This window comes from Symphodus melops (genome assembly GCF_947650265.1).
Source record: "Symphodus melops genome assembly, chromosome: 19".
In the NCBI taxonomy this organism is placed as follows: Eukaryota; Metazoa; Chordata; class Actinopteri; order Labriformes; family Labridae; genus Symphodus; species Symphodus melops.
In genome coordinates this window covers 3,491,936-3,512,827 of record NC_136709.1, presented here as the reverse complement: position 1 = coordinate 3,512,827, position 20,892 = coordinate 3,491,936, and the positions used below count along the sequence as shown (strand labels likewise).

Sequence of the window (20,892 nt, the reverse complement as noted above, 5' to 3'; positions counted from 1 at the left end):
TCTGTGACACAGGTCTTCAGGATCAAGGTCTCCAGTCTGCTCAGGTCTTCTTGGTGTCCAGCTTTCACCTGACACTGTATGATTTCCCTCTGTTAGTGGAGACACTGAAGCAAGATCTTCCTGAACTCCAGAAGGATGCCTTTCTGCTTGCCATGCCCAATATCAGTCTGGAAATGATCAAAAATAAGAAAAAGGCTTTCCAAGCTAAAGTCAAATACTGGGCTACTCTATCTGCAGCTGTAGCAAGTGTACCAGTTCCAGGGCTTTCTACAGCTGTTGATCTTGCCTTGCTGGTTGGTGTTGTCACAAAATATGTTTTTGAGTTCGGTCTCGACATCCAATCGCTGAAGAGAATGGCCAACTACACAGGAGTTCCTTATGAGGAATTGATAAAAGTCACCAAGTCACCTCTGTCAGCAGCAGAAGTAACTTCTCGTTTACTGAAGTTGTTAACTCAAATTGGCTTCACAGCTACATTACTGGCAGCTGAGGAGGGGGCCAGATTCATTCCAATACTTGGAATCCCAGCAGCAATGGGCCTCTCTTTTGCTTTTACCTACAAAAGTCTTAATCATTTCCTCGACATGCTTGCTGACGATGCAGAAAGGGTTTTTAACAGGATCCACTTGAACACCACAGGCTGAGATTGTTCAGGAAATAGCATTCAGTATACATGTGTGCTGTCAGAACAACTTGTACCTTTTGAGGTATTAATTGAAAATCAGATGTTAACAAGAAAAACAAAAGAAATGTCAAATGAAAGTAGTCTGCAAATGAACACATTCATTCAATTCAAAAAACATTATTTGTCCCCGGGGGGTAATTAAAGAAGAACTGACTACAGTGAAAATGTAGAATTTTGAAATAAGCAGCTAGAAAAAGACAAACGCAGACTGAGTAAGTCTCGCTGTGCTTCTCACACTATTGATGTGATTCATCTCATCCTTAAATGTTGTTCATATGAATCAAATTTTGACTTTCAGCTGCACATTTTAGAGAATATGCTTCTTACATCCAACCCCATTTAAAAACAGTTTTTTAAATGTCTGTATTATTAAATAACTTTTAGCATTAAAGCACACTGAAACCTGTCGATTGATCATCTTCATGGTGAGAATGTTATTTTTATATAAAGGTTTGTAATGCATGGAGCTTCACTATTATTTTTGTTCAGCTCTGCTTTTTTTAAATGCTGTATACAACAATGATTTATAATCCAGCAGCACATATCAGTAATTTGTTCAAATAAGGAAACATGAGTGTTGATATCAAAATATGTCATTTATGAAAAATGTATGTTCTTAAGTCTTCAAATAAAATCATTACAAAAAGCTTAATGTCTTCGTTTTGACTTGTTAAAACAGTTTGATTTTTAAATTTTTATATTGAAGGTTATTTTGTGAAGCCTTGTAATAATAACAGATGATATAATTAACATAGTTTTTAAATTATAATACCCTTGGTTCCTTGTTACTGTCTGCACACTCTTTTGCACTTGTGGGATGAACCTTCACTGCCATCTAGTGGTCAGATTGCAGAGTTACACAGAATGTAATTGAAATTTATAATACAGTTCACTTAGCAGATGCTTTTATCTTAAGTTATGTACATCAGAGAAGTAGTACAACACAATAAAGGATCTAGACAAAAGGAAACAGCTGTAAGTGTAAACAAACAGATTGAAGTCTGATTGGACACAGGTGCTGACAGAAAGTGACCACAGGCAAGGTCGTAGTGTCTAGTGAGCATCTTAGGACTCTGTTGTGAAGGTTGGATGTATAGATAAAAATAATGGACGGGACAAGGTGCCCGGTGGAGTGAAGCTTTTATTGTTAGAGCTCCCCCTGCTGACTGGCTGCAGTATAGGTTATAAACCCTGCCTCCTCAATGATATCAGAAATCAGGTGGGTCAAACTGTGAAGTTAAAATACTCGTCACATGATCTTGGGTCAAATGTTGTGTCTTACAATATAATATTTAGTGCCATTGATATGTTTACTCCTCAGAATTAGAAAGTGTAGAGTCCGGACGAGTCAGACAAAATTCTGTACATGCAGAAAATCTTCAAACAACATCTGATGAATGTCCTGCTGTCGCTAAACAATACACACACACACACACACACACACACACACACACACATACACTGAGGTGAACAAACATATTTAGGGTGCAGTCATCCCTGCTGCTCATGATGGATGTAAAACGTGTTGAGCGGAACAATGTGTCAGTGTTACAATAAAAGCCTTCAACAGTGATGACTCTTATGAGAATGAATCACACACTAATTGTGGTATAGTAGTCAAACAGTGACTTCATTATCAAATACCAGATGTGTAGATGAATATACTCACATGTGGTTAAAAATACCCGTCATGGACGGCACCGAGGATCTGCTTTGAGTAAATTAACCCTCAAAGGAGACCCCTCTGAATCACTACGACACCAAAGACAGTGCCAACTTGTTGTCGTACAGGGGTGCTACTCACACTTTTTCGGCATGTGAGCTACTAAAAAAGTTCCAAGTCAAAAATGATTTACCTATTAAAATACAAAAGATGTATATCTATTAGGAAAAAATTATTGTGACGATTTAATATGGAAGAAGTCATGAGAGATAGGGTTCTGGGTTGCACTTCTCATGAGAAGAAGGCAGATTTATTTAACACGCCCACAAAACAGTCTAAACATGAACATTACCTTAGGGGTAAACCAGGTGTGTTGGAGCAAGGAGACATTTAACAATCTGAGGAAGGTAGCTCTCGAGGACTGGACATGCATACCTGCTGCTTACTCTGATGACGTGCACTGAACTGAATCAGCCAGGGATGCATAGTCTGGACCGAAGCTGCTGATAGCAAGCCTCAAACACACTTCCAAATGATCATCAGTCATGGTGGACTGTTAGTTTGACTAAATTATCTTGATATGGGAAAAGGCTGACTCACATAAATAAGTGGAGCTGTATAATGCAGTGAGGGAGGCAGCACCTTTCCTCAAGATGGGTTACTTATCCTCTGTGAATAACTTCCAGAACTGTCCATGAGCTCTGGACTTCAGCTGAATGTCGGGTTGTAGTTTCAAAATCTCCTCCTCTGTTCCAGAAGAGTTCAGGTGAAACAGTCTATAACGTGCATTATCAAGTTGCACACATGCCTTCCCTCACATTTCCAGCTCTGATGCTAGGTTTTGGAAGTTTGCCAAATGTTGACGCTGGAGCTTTGAGGAGAGATGTTGCATTTTTCATTTGAAAGCATTAACTGAGCGAATCATATTGATCACAGTTGTGTCTTTTCCTTGCAGCTCGAGATTGAGGTCATTCAACATGTCGGTGAGAATGGTGAAAAATGTACAAGTCTAGCAACCACTGATTGTTATTTAGTTGGTTGTATTCTGCATGTTTAGCTACACGAAAAACACGGACAGAGCGCTCTAAATCTTTGTAGGAATTTCCCTCGACTAAGCCGTCTCACATCAGTGTGCAACAACAACTCAGAGTGATCGCAGTCTGCCTTCTCCGAATAGCCGTCTTTGAAGAGATCTGACGCGAATGTCAGGCAATCTTTGTTGCCACATCCATTATCGCTTTCACGTTCAGCATTTTTAATGCATAATGCTTGCTGGTGTATTATGCAGTGTTAATTGAGGAAGTCCATCCTCTGGGTTGGGTGGGGGTTGTTTGGGCAGGCCATCCTCACCAACAGTCCCAAGGAACCTAAGAGAGCTCAGGAGCTCCCAGAAAAGGGAGAGGTTAGAATATAAAGATGACAAGCAGTAATAAGATATGAAAGCTGGGAGAGAAAGAGGGAGAGAGAGATAAGAGATCCTGGTGCCAGTTCCCCCGGTAGTCTAGGCCTATAGCAGCATAACTTTGAGCTGGTCCTAAGCCAGCCCTAACTATAAGATTTATCAAAAAGAAAAGTTTTAAGTCTATTCTTAAAAGTACCTAGTGTGTCTGCCTCCCGGACCCCGACTGGTAGACGATTCCAAAGGAGCGGTGCCTGATAACTAAAGGCTCTACCTCCCATAGTACTTTTAGAGACTATACGCACCACGAGCAGGCCTGCATTCTGGGAACGTAATGTTCTTGTCGGATAGTACGGTACAAATAACTCTTTAAGATAGGATGGTGCCTGACCGTTTAGAGCTTTGTAGGTGAGCAGAAGGATTTTAAATTCTATTCTAGATTTTATAGGGAGCCAATGGAGAGAAGCCAATACAGGAGTAATGTGGTCCCTTTTCCTAGTTCTAGTCAGAACACGAGCTGCAGCGTTTTGGACGAGTTGAAGGGTCTTTAGAGATTTACCATAGCACCCTGCTAAAATAGAATTACAGTAATCCAACCTGGAGGTAACAAATGCATGAACTAATTTTTCAGCATCATTTTGTGACAGGATCTGCCTAATCTTAGAGATATTACGAAGGTGAAAACAAGCTGTCCTTGTCACTCACGTCTGTAGACTCGTCCAACTGCAGTGACAAACACTCGCTATCTGCAATGTCCTTCCAAAGCTGCTGAGTCAAATCCTCGGACATAGCTTCACTGCGCCATGTAACTGGATTTCTTAAGAGCTGGAGAGCTTTAATTGAAGGTAGCATTTGTTAGTCATGTAATTGACAAGTCTGGGATGTGCTGCACACTTTGCTCACTGACAGCAGAGGTTGACTCTCCTCCTGCATGTCTTTTAACAGGGCTATACATAACATAACACAAATACATTTGGCCTATAAATGCAGTTAGACATCATTATTTATGTTGGTTTCATATCTCTGACTTCATTCTGTCCACTTCAAACATCACTAGCCCCAAAATATCAGCTAAATGTTCTCGAGATAATCACACGAAATGACCAAAAAATGTGTCTGTGTGATGACCCAAAAAATAACCCGGGCAAGTGATCAAAAAGGGGCGATATGAGTCTGTTTAAACATCCACATCCAGATGTGCTCTCCTCCAGATCATTAAGATGACCATTAAAAACATTGCTATTAATATCTCTTGATGAGGATTAATCTGATCAAGTTAAACTTCAAGTAGCAATAAACTTTAATCATCATTCTTACTTGTTTGTAAATTATTTATTTCACCTGATAGACGTCGATCGTTTGCAACTTTCAGAGAAGATGTGCAGTAGATGGCGCACTTTAACAAAGCTGTCCCTTCAGTGCACTGCCAGACTCATGTTGAACAGAGATATGCCGACTGCAAGATTTACAGTCTCTCACTCTGCTCTTTTATTAGCAGCTCTGTCCTGCACCAATACTTCACTCTAGCTCAGTCCTACCACAACCCCAGCATCCACCTGTTGGCTCCGACTACAGGGGTTTAAGATATCATCCAATCACTCCTTACATTTCTGCAAGTAAATTAAAACTGTGAGGAGGTCGGAGCCTGGACGCAAAACAGAAACTATGTTCCAACGAAAGTCCACCGCTCAGTTAACTGCTCAAAGCACGTCGGGATACAAAGAGTTTTAACACCTCCTCCTGAAACCTGTCCGGTGCTGGGTTTTAATTCATTCTAAATTTGAAAGTTGATAAGCAGAGGTGGAACGTCATCGTTTCGCACTATGAAGTGACAAACATGTCACGATCATATCAGAGTTGATCTATTGGCATAAAAGTAAAGTGGGCAGGACTATTGGACAAAATCGCTGATTTGATTGGTTCAAGAGGTCCAAGTATTTATTTTTTCAATGATATAGCCAACATTTACACCGAGGCACATTTTCTGTCTAAGATGGCTTTGCAACCCGTCTCACAGGTTTTTGTACATATTAGTAATTTATTGTCTGTCTTCTTTGAGGTCTGTTTGTTTGGGAACTCTGAGGTGTCCTTGAGAGATTTCTTGCGCTCAGGATCATCAGAGGACATATCGACAATCAAATGTACAATCGGACATTTAAACAGATGATGAGTGAGTTTGTAAAGAGTCGGTCTGTGATGAGCTGGGATTAAAAAGAGTCTAGATTAACAACCAAATATGAAGCTCTATAACTTCTATCAAATCAATACATCCTTCATGTTCTGTTTGAATGTCTGATGACGAGGATGACAGTTTGATGAAGAGGGAGGCCGTTTTACATTCACACTTATTTATCTTCACAAAAGTTCATCATTTAGATTTGAATCAATCATTTTCAGTATTCCTGACACATAAATATCTGTTTATAAAATACAGAGTTCGTTGTCTAAATACAGGCTAGGTTAAGTACTGTTAAGAACTGTTTCATAATAATAAATAATTATAGACAATTCAAAATGAAATCTTTTAGTCAGTAGAAACTGTGCTTTTGGTTATTAGTAGACTGCAGGTTGTTCTTCAGGTGTTTTTTTTATCAGGTAAAGAGACTAAACACTGTAACTGTGTGTGTTTGATGAGAAATAATACAGTGTGTGTGTGTGTTTGATGAGAAATAATAAAGTGCGTGTTTGTGTGGACATAAACAGCTGTTCGGCTGATTGACAGCTGAACGTGATCAGCTGATGTCGCGTCATGTGACGCTGTCGAGGAAACAACGTCTCATATGTCTTAAAGCTGATTTCCTCTGTCCTCTCTCCTCTGCTTCGTTTCCTCCGTGCATCTCTGGTGGGCGAGACTAAGACGCAAGTGGAGGAGACAACTCGGAGGACACTCGGTGCAAATAAGGGACTTGGGATCCAGCCACAGACCTCTCTGCACACATTCAATACAAAGAGATAGTTTTTACTCCTCTCGGACCAAAATGAGTGGGGGAATCCATGCCTGTTCAGAAATGAACAAAGAAACACCTAAAGTGACAGAAAACATCCAAAGTGAAACACTTCTTCCCTCCTCTGAGATTGCTGATGATCTCAATTTCAGTCAAACTGCAAATTCAACTTCCTGCACAAATATCAAATGAAGCATTAATGAAGACTGTCTCAGGTACGCAGAAGCCAGGAGTCCTAACGTTCTGAACAACAACTTACTCAGGACCCTAGGAACACCTGTTTTTTGCACACTAAAGAATGTAAAGCACAACAATGTTAGACTGTGCCATAATGAAAGCTCAAGTCAAGACCTTAATCTGAAACTCCCAGTGTGTCAGTGATCAGAGTAGGTCAAGCACAAATGTCTCCAACAATCATCACAATGAAACCGCTAAAGCCCAGCTGACGCACACAGACGCCCAGGGTCGAGCCTCCATGGTGGATGTAGGGGGGAAGAATCCCACGCGGCGAACAGCGTCAGCCAGTGCCACCGTCATCCTGGGCCCCATCGCATTCCAGCTGCTCAGGGACAACCAGCTAGCTAAGGGGGATGCCCTGGCTGTGGCGCAGTTGTCTGGCATCATGGCTTCCAAGCAGACGTCGGCCCTCATCCCACTCTGCCACCCGCTCCCCTTGGACCACGTCTCTGTGACCTTTCACCTGGATGAGCTGCAGCACGCTGCGGTCATCACAGCAACATGTCGCACTACGGGGAGGACAGGGGTCGAGATGGAGGCCTTGACTGCAGCTTCGGTCGCGGCGTTGACCCTCTATGACATGTGCAAGGCCGTGAGCCACGACATCGTCATCACAGACGTCAAACTGGTCAGTAAGACAGGCGGAAAGAGGGACTTTCATCGTCCCTCCAGACCTTCCCCCTCAATATGAAGTCTGCATGAAGGAAACTGAGAATCAATGATTTGTCATCAACATGAATAAATGAACCTTTTTCACTTGATCTGATGTATTTTGTACAAACTGAAAGTAGCAACCAGAATATTAAAAAGTAGCAAATTGTCTTCAAATCAGCACTTTTATATGCACAAGAGATAAACCTCATTATACTAATTGAGGTTTAGGTGATTATAGGCAGGGTTGGTCATTTCCAAAATAGCATGATTCTCCCTATAAAGCCACGCCCCTCACTTACATGCATTAGCGCTATTGGTCCAGAAGCAGATTTCAGCTCATGCTTTGAGTGTGGGCTCGTGCATGCATTGGGTAAAGGGCTTGATTGGTTTATAAAACCTGTACCACAATACAAGGATAGGTTAGTTCCCACTCTAGATTATCCCTCAGAAATGATTGTGAACTGTTTAATAGAGTTATGCTGCAGTTGAGGATTTTACCACTAGATGTCACCGTTGTTGGTTAGATAGATAGATAGATAGATTGATAGATAGATAGATAGATAGATAGATACTTTATTGATCCCGAGGGAAATTCAGGGCATCCAGTAGCAGTATACAGACAGGCAGGACACAAGACATTGGTTACAATACAAGACATTGGTTACAATACACACCCGCTGTCCCCCCTCCCTTCTCTATACAATAATCCCCCACACAAGATTTAGCAGTCCCTATGTGACTAAGAGTAAAGGTTAAACCTGTGCAGTTGGCATTAGCATTAGACTTAATGTGTTTTGTCCAGTGTGGTGTGTTTTGTGGTGTGTTTTGTCCATGATGGAGAGCATTTTGTCACCGTGTGACCTCCTCTGGAGGTCTCTGGACAGGAGACCTGTTCTTCCTGGTGGGACAGCTTACAAACTGGTGAAAGTCCGGTAGTGTGGAGTTCAATGTAACATGGTTAAAGTCCCCTGAGATGGCAATTAAAGCATCCGGGTGCTGTGTTTGTAATCTCGAGATGTTAGAGTGGATGACGTCACACGCAGTCTCGGCGTGCGCACGGGGTGGGACGTAAACAGCAACAACGATCGCGTGAGAGAACTCCCTGGGCATGTAGTAAGGACGGAGACCTACCGCCAGCAGCTCAATGTCTTTGCTGCACGTTGCCTCCTTCACCGTAATATGTCCATGGTGGCACCATCTGTTGTTAATAAACAGCGCGAGTCCTCCTCCTTTCCGTTTTCCCCTGCGTTTCGTGTCTCTGTCCGTTAATTACCAGCTGTACATTGAGAACGTAGTATACCTGATCATACTGCTTTGTCATATTCTGCAGAACTTTTTTGTTGCTCTTTGTCTATAATCAGAATTTACTCTCAGCTGTTTGTCAATATTCTGCATTCAGATAAAAGCTCTGCACTGATTGGTCACATGAAGTTAGTTTAGATGTGACAATATACTAGTTATAATAAACCTTACATCCCAGTGGGGCAGACAAACACTGACAAGACTGAAGCTGCAAATCTCATGCTACTGAAATGACTCATAAAACACAAAACCAACTTTTAGAAAGTCCATACTGCTAAGAATAGAAGTTAGGCTTCAATGTTTCCCATTTTTTGGGAGCAAGCTGAGATCAACATCTTTTTTTACTACATGTTGAATATTTTCTTATTTTTTGGTGAGTCTCAATGAACTCTTAAGGACACTGAAGGGATAATTCTCCTATTTAAAAACATGAATCTGTATTGAGATTGGCTCTTTCTTTACAGAGAAAAGGCAGAGTGTCTTTTCGGCTACTGATGGAGAAATACAACTCCCAGAATGCACAGCACCGCAGGCCACCCGCACTGAAGCTGCAACGCTCTATTTACAGTGTGTTGACAAGACATACGGCCGCGTGCTCAACTGATTCTGAGATTTCAGTAGGATTTGGCATCTAAGAAATTCCTGTCAGCAAACAGGGAGGCAGGCACACCACCTGTCCGTCCCAGCCCGGGCCCCTCGTCCTCCTGTTAGCATAGCTTCTTAGCAAGATGGAAGGCATTGCTTTTAGACTCTGGCAGTGAGTGAGGTCCCACCCACTGACCTGTAATAGGTCTGTAGCTTCAAAAAACATTTGGAACAATCAATGTAGTTTCACCCCCTTTAACCACAGCAGCCTCCCATGACGCAAAATGACGATTTAAGTGTCATTGGAGGCTTCTTTTCAGACAAGAAAAACAGAGCTTTCCTTTCTCTGGGGAAAAATACTACCAGGCTCCTGTTTTTTGGTTTTCTTTAATTCTGACTGAGAATAAAAGTCAGCATTCAGGATTAAAGTCTGAATCCCAACATTTCTGACCCTAACCGTCTTCCGTACAAATAAGTAAGTCTGTTCCTTGTTTGTTCATGTGATGTTAGCTCAAAATGTAACATAAGAATGTGCAAGGAGAATTAATAAAGTAAATTCATAATTAATTATCATCTGTGTGAAATTGATTTCTTAGGTAATTGTACTCAGACGACGGTGGGAACGAAAGCACACCAAACCCAAACTGAATTACTACATAATGTTGCACTGATGTACTCATTCTTAATATTATTCATTGTCATTCATTAATCATTGTTGTTTGTGTTGACTGGTTTTGTGTGTTGTTTTTTTTTTAATGTAAAATTTTGTGGGAGAAACCAGAGCACCTGGAGAAAACCCACACACAGAACATCCAATCAGACCAACACAAAGGTGTGTCCTCAAGGAGAACATTTATGTGAGGCTGCTGATTTCCCATGGTGACTGGAAATGGGAAATAGAAGAGCGGGACAGAAGAATCGAGTAGAAAGATAGGTTCGGGAAAGGACATGAATGTTGTAGACTGACCATTTAGGCCTTTCTGGTCAGCAGCCCTTTGAACTCAAAGTGTTGCCTCATGTATCTGTTCTGTTTAGTGGCCAAGGCCCTCAAGGATTCTCGAGACTCCTTCGAACGGTACTTGTAATTCTCAGCAAGCTGGGGGCGGGACTGTCTTTTGAGTGTGGTCTTCTCGCTACTGGATAGCAAAGGGTTTACCAGCGGATTGATCCTTTTGTTGACTCTGTTAGACAATGGCATCTTGTCCTGTTTAAAACACTTTGTGATACTCTGTTTATCTTCAGTACCATATATTGACCCTGACTCTTGTGTGTCAGAAATAGATGGACTGTGGTTCTGCTTTAGATGTACCTCACCAAGCTCTTCAAAGTGAGCAGTGCCAGAATTATGCAAAGTTTTCTCTCCATCTTTATCCTGACGCTCTGCACTAGCAGAAAGAGAGCACTCAGCTGAAGTTTCTCCAGCCCTGAAATTGTCTCTCCCATATATGGATGGAGGACTTCTCAGCCTCCACCTGTTTTCCCATTTGTTGAAAATTTGAGTCTCCTCTTCCAGTGATACAAACAGGTCATATTTCTCCAGCAAATCCTCTTTCTTCTCTTCTTCTTGCTTCTCTATGTTCATGGATCTGAACATGAGCTTTTTACACTTTATTGGTTTGCTAGCGGCAAGACATCTTTGCTTACACTTCTCCTCCCTTTCTCTTTCTTTCTCAAGTTTCAACCTAAGCTCCTCTTCACGCAGCCTTATCATCATCTCTATGTGACGCTTCTGTCTCATTTCTATCAAGGCTTCTTCAGGGACTTTGTCAAGCTGGTCAAACAGTCTAAACATACGATGCTCAATACTGGTCATCTTCTCCAAAGTGTCAAGTGTGTTTAACCGAGTATCGACTATGGTACGATACGCAACTGTGACCTTCACACCCAGAGCTTCCAGCAAAGAATCCATGTCATCTTTAAGTATTGAGTCATGGAGCTGAACCTTGACTTTGAGTTGGCCAGCTCTTTCTTTTACTCTCTTAATTTGATCATTCAGTTCATTTATCTCAGAGATTAGCTTCTCTTCTTCCACATTACATGCATTCACAGTTTTCTCTGTTTGCAGACGAAACTCCTTCAGCGTCTCATTGTTTCTGGTGACACTCTGACACAGGACTAGGTGAAGCTTGACCAGCTGCTGGTTCTGATCCACAAACTGCTTGGGATCAGATAGAAATTTCTTTAGTCTCTGCTCAAGTTTCAAGCTTTCATCATCCATTTCAGAATTTTTGTTTTGGGTCGAGGTCTGTCCAGGCGTCTCGCCACTGAGGCTGCACACAGCATCGGACTGAGGCAAAAACTTGATGACAATGTTTTTGTACTTGTTATATGTTTGCATGATTGTTTCAGTGTGTTCTAATTCATTGGTAATGTTTGCAATTACTTCATGCAAGTCCTCACATATCACATTTAAATCCTCTTTTGAATTATGCGCTCTGTCAAAGTCCGAGTTTGCTTTTGCAAATCGTTCCTCAGCCCCGCTGAGTAACTGCCTGTGCTTACTTTTTAAACTATGAAGTTGCTTCTCAATCTTAGTTACATCCTGCTCCTTTAGAACAATAGCTCTGTGTAGCTGTTTCATCTCACCTCTCTTTAAAATCAGGGATGCCATAGTCATGGCTCTCTTCTGTTCAATGATGGTAATTTCTTTGGAGGGAAGTTTCTGCTTTGGTTTTCTGTTTGCCATTGTGTTTGTAATTCTGTTAAACTGAATCACACCATACAAAATAATAGACTTTGAATCAGTGTTGCCAACTCCTCTGTAAGGAAAGTAGCTATTGACTGTCCTAGAAATCGCTGGCAATATGCATGTAATCGTGGATGCTGTAGGAGAAATGACGTTGAGGGAGAGACAAACAGTGTACAAATGAGCTGTGTCTGTTTTATAACAGGTTGCCAGTGACATCACAACTATCCTGTGACGTCACAGCCTTTGATGTTTTTAAACACAAACAAAAATCCATTTCAGGGAAATTCTGTTTTTTTAAGCACTATATAATTTTTTGTAATTACACATGTACTGTACGTCCTGAATTTGAACACACAACACACAAAACTTGTTTCTGCTGCGAGCAAAACCAACATGTGAGATTAGAGCTGCAAAATGTATCACAGCCTTTTAGAAGCTGCAGACAACCAGACGAATCTGAACACACAAATACAGACTCGCACACATGAACAAAGCTACACACAGAATACTACACAAATACAACACATACACACAAACTAAAACATTCAAACAACCACCTATGCGAAATCCCCAAATGTGGGAATCTCAGATGTGTAATTTGTGGCAGTGGGAGACTGCGTTCGTGCTCTTCCTTGATGTTTTTTGAGAGGGCGGCTGTGGCTCAATGGGTAGAGAGTTGTCGTCTCTCCATTGGAAGGTCGAGAGTCCGATACCCAGCTCCTGCGAGCAACATGTCCGGTGTGTCCTCGGGCAAGACACTTAACCCCCTTAACGGGTTTTCGGACTGATTCCTGTGCCACTCTATAGCACCTAACACGTATGTGTGAATTGGGAGGGGAGGTCTACAGGCAGACCCAGTCTAAAAGCCATCACCTCTCAATGCTCATTCTCTTTCATATGCTGGACCCCAGTATTTGAGAAGGCCAACACCCTCCTTTCTGCAAACCACAAAAACCTCTTCCCCACATGATCAGAGGCACTGCTGGTCAACAGGCAACTGCTTGGGGCCCCAGACCAGTAGGGGTCCTCCCAATGGATGACAAACTTTAAACCACAGCATTACCTCAAAAAGTGCACACTTTTCAATCACAGAAGGAAACCTCCCTAATAAGGCCCCATCAGAAAGCACTTACTCTCAATGCCCTGCTTAGTGTTGCATGCATTATTGCAGTAAAAATAATAACGGACGCTGGATGCAGGGGCCCCCAATGCATGTTTGCCTGGGGCCCCAACACACCCTAGAAGCGCCCCTGTTGTTCCAAAGGATTTGCATCTGCCACGAAGGACACCTGCCAAAATCTGTGGATCTTTTTTATTTAAAGGTTTATTTGAATTAGGACAGATACGAAAACAAAGATAATCTTGAACAGTCATCTGATGTACAATAAAACAGCCTAGGTTTTCCTTAATGGTTTTTCACATTTTCTTAATATGACTTGTAAAGTTTAACTGATAGTCTGAAATTATTCTCAGATGCTTAACTTCAGGGACTTGATCAATGAGCTCAACATTAACTTTTATATTCAGGAGGTATGTTAGAGGTTGGGTTTTTTTGTGTGTTTAAAGTTAAACAAGATGAGGACAACCAAGGTGATATTTTGTCTACATTGGCATTTAGTTTCTCAGTCAGAGGTACAGGTTTTACTGGATTATACAACTCTGTTATCTGTAGACCTATATCTGGGCACACATCTGTTAAGTCATTGATACAGAGGCTGAAGAGAATAGGTCCCAAGATAGTGCCCTGATGGATCCCGGTTTCAGTTTTGCGGAAAGTGGATCTCACATTATCAATTGTAACACATTGTTCATGGCATGTTAATGACTGTTTGGATACATTTAACTTTGTTAGTTTTTAAATTAAAATGTTGAGATTGACTATATCAAATGGGTTTTTTTCGATCTAAAAGTGCTGCACCAACCACATGACCAAGTGATTGTTTAATATTTTTGATTAAAAACAAGTGGCAGATTTTGTAGAATGATTAAGTCTGAATCGCAGTGGATGCAAGTAATGGTTTGTAAAAATAAACATCATACACAAAGAAACTAAGGTGATAAATATGAAGAATATTATATAAAAATAAATACACACCCATATACAATGGCTACTCTGTAAATTCATAATTAATTCATAATTAATTATCATCTGTGTCAAATGAATTTCTTAGGTAATTGTACTCGAACGAAAGCACACCAAACCCAAACTGAATTACTACATGATGTTGCACTGATGTACTCATTCTTAATACTATTTAAACTGAATCGCACCTTACAAAATTATAGACTTTGAGTCATCAGTGTTGCCAACTCCTCTGTAAGGAAAGTAGCTATTGACTGTCCCAGAAATCGCTGGCAATATGCATAATCGTAATGGATGCTGTAGGAGAAATAACGTTGAGGGAGAGACAATAAGTGTGTGAAAAAACCCTAAATATGTTTTGAACTACAAATGAGCTGTGACATCACAGCCCTTGATATTTTTAAACACAAACAAAAATCCATTTCAGGGAAATTCTGTTTTTGTAAGCACTATATTATTTTTTTTAATTACACATGTACTGTACGTCCTGAATTTGAACACACAACACACAAAACGTGTTTCTGCTGCGAGCAAAACCAACATGTGAGATTAGAGCTTCCGTTGGGAGCCACACAATTGGATGTAAACAGCAAATCAGAATTACTCCCCCCCATCTCTGATTGGTTCGTTCAGCTGGCTGCACTTTTAATGAGGGTGTGCCACCTCCAGCGAGCGCAGGAGGCAAGTTGAGAGTGCGAGATGCACGTTGAGAGCAAAGAGACGGTGTGTTGAGAGCAGAGCTGAATGTGAGCACACGGAGCAGAGGTTGAGAGAGCGTGTACAAAGAGTTGAGCTCGCATAGATCATGTTTTTGGTTTGGTCAGATATATATTTGCTGTTCAAAATGAAAGTATCCGATTCTGATTTATTGTCCTTTTGCAGGAAATTTGCTTTCACCCTGTACAAGGGACACATAAACAGAAAGACCTCAGGATACATAAAGACATACATTACATCCTCCACCATGCACATTTAACACAGAAAACAGTAACACACATTTAGCATGTCATATGCTAGCGAGAAAGCCACTGCGCTCTCAGAACTGTCTCCTTGGCCTCTCGCCAATGTGGCACAATAATAACGCCATACTCGTCTTCAACATTGGTGTCCCCCAGGGCTGTGTGCTGAGTCCTTTGCTGTGTTCCCTGCACACCCACGACTGTGTCGCCAGGCACAACTGCAATACCATTGTGACGACTGTGGACAACACGGTTGTGGTGGGCCCTATCAATAATAACAACAAATGGGCCCACGGAGGTGTCAGACCTGACGACGTGGTGTAAGGACAACAGCCTACTGCTTAATGTGGAAAAGACCAACATCGCAGGAGCTACACCCCTCTCCTGATAGACGGGACACCAGTGGAGTGGGTGAGCAGTTTTAAATATCTCAGAGTGCACATTTCTGAGGATTTACCATGGGCTGTACACGGACAAGGTGGTGAAAATGGCAAAAAAGTGCCTTTCTCACCTCAGACAGCTCAGGAGATTCAAGGTCTCCCAATGAACCCTGATTTCCTTCTCTGCTTCTGTACAGAGTATACTGACTGGAGCCATATCTATCTGGTATGGTAACCATAGGCTCCACACTTCCCCATGACTTACACGCCACACGCTGTACCAACAGGGCCGGAAGGATTATCAAGGATTCCCATCAGCCCAGCAAACTGTTTGTGACCCTTTGATCATGCATAGTCATAAAACACACACAGAGAATGAGGAACAGTTTTTTTCTCTCTGTGGAATCAGAGCCCTGAACTCTGCACTCTAAACACTTTCAACCCAGCCACATTGAACATCTGCCTGTCGATCTACCGTAAATTCCGTACTATTGAGCGCACCTGGATATAAGCCGCACCGGCTAAAAATAAGTAAATAAATGTATTTGTACATATATAAGCCGCACTTGATTATAAGCCGCAGGTGTCCACGCTATAACAAGAGCTATTTACACAGACGTAGGCTACCGGTAACATCCGCAAATACTGTAGCGTCCGTACGGACGTTAAAGGACGACGAGAGCGTTCAAATAATAACTTTTAATAACCCGATCACTGTCGGCCGTGACCACGCCGTTTACAGCAGAGAGCAACACATAACTTGCCGTAACAATCCAACTCTCTCCCCCAGCGTTCTCTCATACAGCCACTCAACACTTTCTCGCTGGTGCATTCACTGACTCTCCACATAATCGGAATTATGAACACATTATCAACTACTGACTTTACAACATGAACCGTTACAATACGAAGCCTAGCCGACGGTGTCTGTAACACGGCTGATGAAAAAGATGACCGTAATATATTTCACAAGAAAAAGTCCATCCATTCACTGCCTCAGAATGACTTCATTACTCACTTCCTCAGTCTCTGTTGTCGCTGTCAGTGTCATCTTAACGTGCAGCAGCTCTGTTAGCTTCTTTGACAGCCAGGTCGATCGCCTTTAACTTGAAAACTGCATCATATGTATTTCTCCGTGTGTTTTCCATGATGAGGGTGCGTGCATGAAGCGCAAAATGACTGATATTAAGATCCGACGTGACGAAGTCAAATGTTTTTGCGGCAGAAGCTCATTGTCCCCCAAGAAAAATCCATGCATTAGCCGCACCGGAGTAGAAGCCGCAGTGCTCGAAGTGTGAGAAAAAAGTAGCGGCTTATAGTCCGGAATTTACGGTAGTTTAATTTTGATCTATTATAATATTCTTTATTCATAACTATTAAACATTGATTTCCTAACTGTTGTAGACACATGTAAATTATCCATAACCATAACTTAATTACAACTTCTGCTAAAACCTTTAATGTATTTTATTCAATTTAATTCTTCTACATTGCACTGTATTTTAATTTTTTATTATTATTTCAATTGAGCACAGAAGGATAGATACATGTCACAAAAACATTTCACTGCACATCCTGTATGCGTATGTGACAAATAAAAACCTTTGAATCTTTGTTAAAAAACACTTTGATGTTTTTTAAATGTTTATATTGAAGCTTATTTTCTGAAGCCTCGTAATAATAATAGATTATATAATGAATATAGTTTTTAAACCACAATACCCACTGTTCCTTGTAACTATCTGCACACGCTTAAACACTTCGTGGGATGAGCCTTCACTGCTATCTAGTGGTCAAAGTACTGAATTACACTCCACGTAATTCAACATAAATGCATAATAAAGATATTCAATTTTAATTATCAACGTTAATCAAAACATAACTGTAAAATTATTATAAGCACGTTTTATATTACTGGTGTAGATAAGTTCTCATCAAACAATATGAATGCATTCTGATAAAAGCTTTAATATCTTTAAATTCTTCCTAGTTTTAACATTTATCTACTTATATTCACATATCTGGTGAACAGATTATTATGTACTCCACATAATAAAGTCTGAACAGCTTCCTCAGCTGTGATAACAAAATCAAGTCCTGGGCTGTGATTGATTTGTTGTCTTTTTAGAGGCAGTGTGTGTGTGTGTGTGTGTGTGTGTGTGTGTGTGTGTGTGTGTGTGTGTGTTTTGAGGGAGAAAAAGAAAGGAGCTACTTGAGCTGGAAGTGGGGGTTCAGAGGACCTTTTAAAAAGGCTGCCTTGGGCCCTACTTTGACCAGCTAGGGGACCAATTCTTTATATTAATTTTTCAAAGGTTTATTTGGGGTTATTTTATGCTTTTGTGTTAGAGATAAGAAGAGTTACACATTGGGGAGAGAGAGTGGGGAATGTCTCTCAGGTGTGGTCTTTGAGTCTTGCCCGGCCTGGCTCTCTTCAATCCCACCGTTACGTCTTCCACTGTGGAAGCAGAGGCTGAGTCCTCAGAGGTGGACTCGTCCATCACCGAGTCACCGAGGTGTTTGGCAAGCTCGCCCTGAGATGAGATTCGCCCTGAGTATCTTAAGTCTCTGGATGTGCAGGGCCTCTGTAATGTTGAGTGGAGGTCGGGGACAGTGCCTCTGGACTGGCAGACCGGGGTGGTGATCCCTCTTTTCAAGAAGGGGGACCGGAGGGTGTGTTCCGACTACTGGGGAATCACACTCCTCAGGGAAAGTTTATTACCCAGTGGCGTCCTGTGGGGGGTGCTCCAAGAGTATGGGGTTCGGGTCCTTTGTTAAGGGAAGTCCGGTCCCAGGTGGAGGAGTTCAGGTATCTCGGGGTCTTGTTCACGAGTGGAGGGAGGACGGAGCGTGAGATCAACAGACGGATCGGTGCGGCGTCCGCAGTCATGCGGTCGATGTATCGTTCCGTCGTGGTGAAGAAGGAGCTAAGCCGAAAGACGAGGCTCTCGATTTAGCGGGTGATCTTTGTTCCTACCCTCACCTATGGTCATGAGCTTTGGGTCATGACTAAAAGAACGAGATCCCGGATTCAAGCGGCCGAATACGCTTCCTCTGGAGGGTGCCAGGGACGAGCTGAGAGTAAAGCCAGTAGAGCACCAGTAGTGATGAAGTGCTGAGTCCCTTACTGTTCTCCCTGTATACACGTGACTGCAAACCCTCACATGACTCTACCTCCATCATTAAGTTTGCTGATCAGCAACAACAATAAATCAGCCCACAGAGCAGAGGTCGAGAACCTCGAGCACTGGAGCCGTAACAACAACCTAATCCTCAATGCAGCAAAGTCGTCGTCTACCGCCCAATCAACATTGGGGGTAGAGGTCATGCAGAGCTTCAAGTACCTTGGTTACCACATCAGCTAGGACGCAACTTGGTCTGTCAACACCACTGTGATGGCCAAGAAAGGACTCCAGAGGCTTCCTGAGGTGCACAACTTCCACAACAGTTGCTGGTGGACTTCTACAGGTCAACCATCGTCTGTCATCACCGACTGCCTCACTGCGTGGTACTCTGGCTTAGTGGCCTCACCCTGGAAAACAGTTAGTCTTTCCAGCGTATCATAAGGACTGCAGAGAGGATAACTGGCTCCCAACTCCCCAGGTTAGACAACATTTACAGGTGACGTTGCACCCGTAAGGCAGCAGCCATCATCCTTGACCTCACGCATCACGAACACACAATGTTCACCCCCCTGCCCTCAGGGAAACGCTACAGGGTGCTGCCCGCTGTTATGGAAAACACTATATGTGTATCTGTGTACTATATGCGTTGTATTAAGGTCTCATAGAATCTGTCATATAAAATGTATGTGAAATGTCTTAGAATACTACATGCACAGCCTATTGGATGTTTTGTTTTCCATCATTTCTCTCCCTTTATTCTGTTTCTCACACTCTGTACATGTGGGAAGAGTCACCCAGGCTCTTTCTCACTGGACTCCATCTCCTTCTCAGCCTTGGGAGATGGTAAATAGTCATGTAGTCTCTTCTCTCACACTAGGGGATAGATTGTGCCCTGCCAGGTGGGCAGTGGCTCTATGTGGCGTGATGGGGGAGTGATCTGTGTAGTGTGATGGAAATGTATAAGTTTTCATGTTTGCCTTTTCTCGGGGCCTCTTTCTCTCCTCACCGTGTGAGAGAGGGGTCTTCGAACGCTTATTTTGCCTTCGAATAAATGTTCATTGAGACCAGATCGATCTTGGGGTTCCTTTTTGAATAGATCTTCTCACTCTTTATTTTCACTCTTTGGTAATGGGAAAAATTCCACAACACCGCACACACCACCAGACTCCGGAACAGCTTCTTCCACAGAGCTGTCTCACTCACGAACACACAAAAGCAACTCCCCACACCCCACTGACCCTCTGCATACCGCTGCATAATGCATAAATTCAGACACTTGGCTCCAGATCCGATATGTATCCATCATCAGGCTCACCGTTTCAGCCCCACATTAGTTAAATCCTAAAATCCAACCTCTGAGCATAAGTCATTCTCAACAGTCTCACTCCCAGTACATTACCTGCCTATCTAACTCACGGGAAATGTTTAGAACATCTCTCTCTGCAGAACCACTTTCATTTCCTTCGCTGGACTCGCCTCCATCTACAACTTCACAACCCATGCTCAGCATATCCATAAATCTGGTCCTCCATTATTGTAATTTACATAGCCGGAATTAACTTCTTTATCCAAATCAGTTACTGCAACACAACGCTATCTGTCATTCATTCCTACATAACTTGTATCCAAGGTGAGAGGAAATGAAAAGAATCATCTTTAATGGCCAGGTAAGTTTAACACACAAGGAATTTAACTTCGGTAGACTGTGCTCTCATGTGTAGACATTAAATATTAACACTAAACTAGAAAATATAAACAAGTAATTACAGACTAATATGTAACAGGAACCTGATGGCCGTCAAGCACCTTCCATTTATCTCTGACTTTCGTAGCCTCTGCATCCACAGGTTATAATCATCATCCACACTTCAGATTTTCTCACATTTACACTCTGTCAAAGTAAACAGATCAGCTGGGAACCTCTTTCGTCTCGACTCCTCTCTTAGCCTATGAGCCTCTGACAAACATATCAACACTAGTCTTGCAGTTCAGGCCATAACCTCAAAAAATCGCTCTTACTCACTGAGACAGGAAAACGGCAATACCCTCTGTTCCGGAAACAATTTCACAAAGTCCTGCACCTCTATTCTCTCCCTTCATCCACATCAGCACAGCCTGCACAGAAGCCAGACTAAGCTTCTCGACCAAGTCCTTGGATCTTGGTCATCTCAGGCTCCCACTCAACCGTG

At 42.2% G+C, this 20,892-nt stretch overlaps 3 protein-coding genes and 1 long non-coding RNA gene across 5 annotated transcripts in view; 3 read left to right on the top strand and 1 right to left on the bottom strand.

The window, feature by feature from the left end:
* Positions 1–20,892, top strand: part of LOC306840547 (interferon-inducible GTPase 5-like) — a 101,997-nt gene that overhangs the window by 736 nt on the left and 80,369 nt on the right. Inside the window, exon 2 of one of the 2 annotated variants that reach the window (XR_013781342.1) lies at positions 13–1,090. Coding sequence is in view for 1 of the 2 variants with exons in the window: in XM_079369913.1 (XP_079226039.1) it covers positions 13–644 (632 nt within the window). In the remaining variant the exon portion in view is untranslated. Of the gene's footprint in view, positions 1–12; positions 1,334–20,892 lie in introns of those variants that run through there. The other variant, XM_079369913.1, reaches the window with a different exon arrangement.
* The window catches only part of LOC306840541 (interferon-inducible GTPase 5-like), a 56,658-nt gene that overhangs the window by 25,577 nt on the left and 10,189 nt on the right, over positions 1–20,892 (top strand). The gene's annotated exons all lie outside the window — the stretch shown is intronic.
* LOC306840160 (molybdenum cofactor biosynthesis protein 1-like) lies at positions 7,168–7,620 on the top strand (the record flags this gene model as incomplete). Its single annotated transcript, XM_079369254.1, has 1 exon — positions 7,168–7,620. One exon carries the CDS (start codon positions 7,168–7,170, stop codon positions 7,618–7,620), a length of 453 nt encoding a protein of 150 aa, XP_079225380.1.
* LOC306840598 lies at positions 10,203–12,321 on the bottom strand. Its single transcript, XR_013781353.1, has 2 exons — positions 12,057–12,321; positions 10,203–11,625 (listed from the first exon to the last, which is right to left on the bottom strand). It is a non-coding gene; the product is annotated as an uncharacterized lncRNA (long non-coding RNA).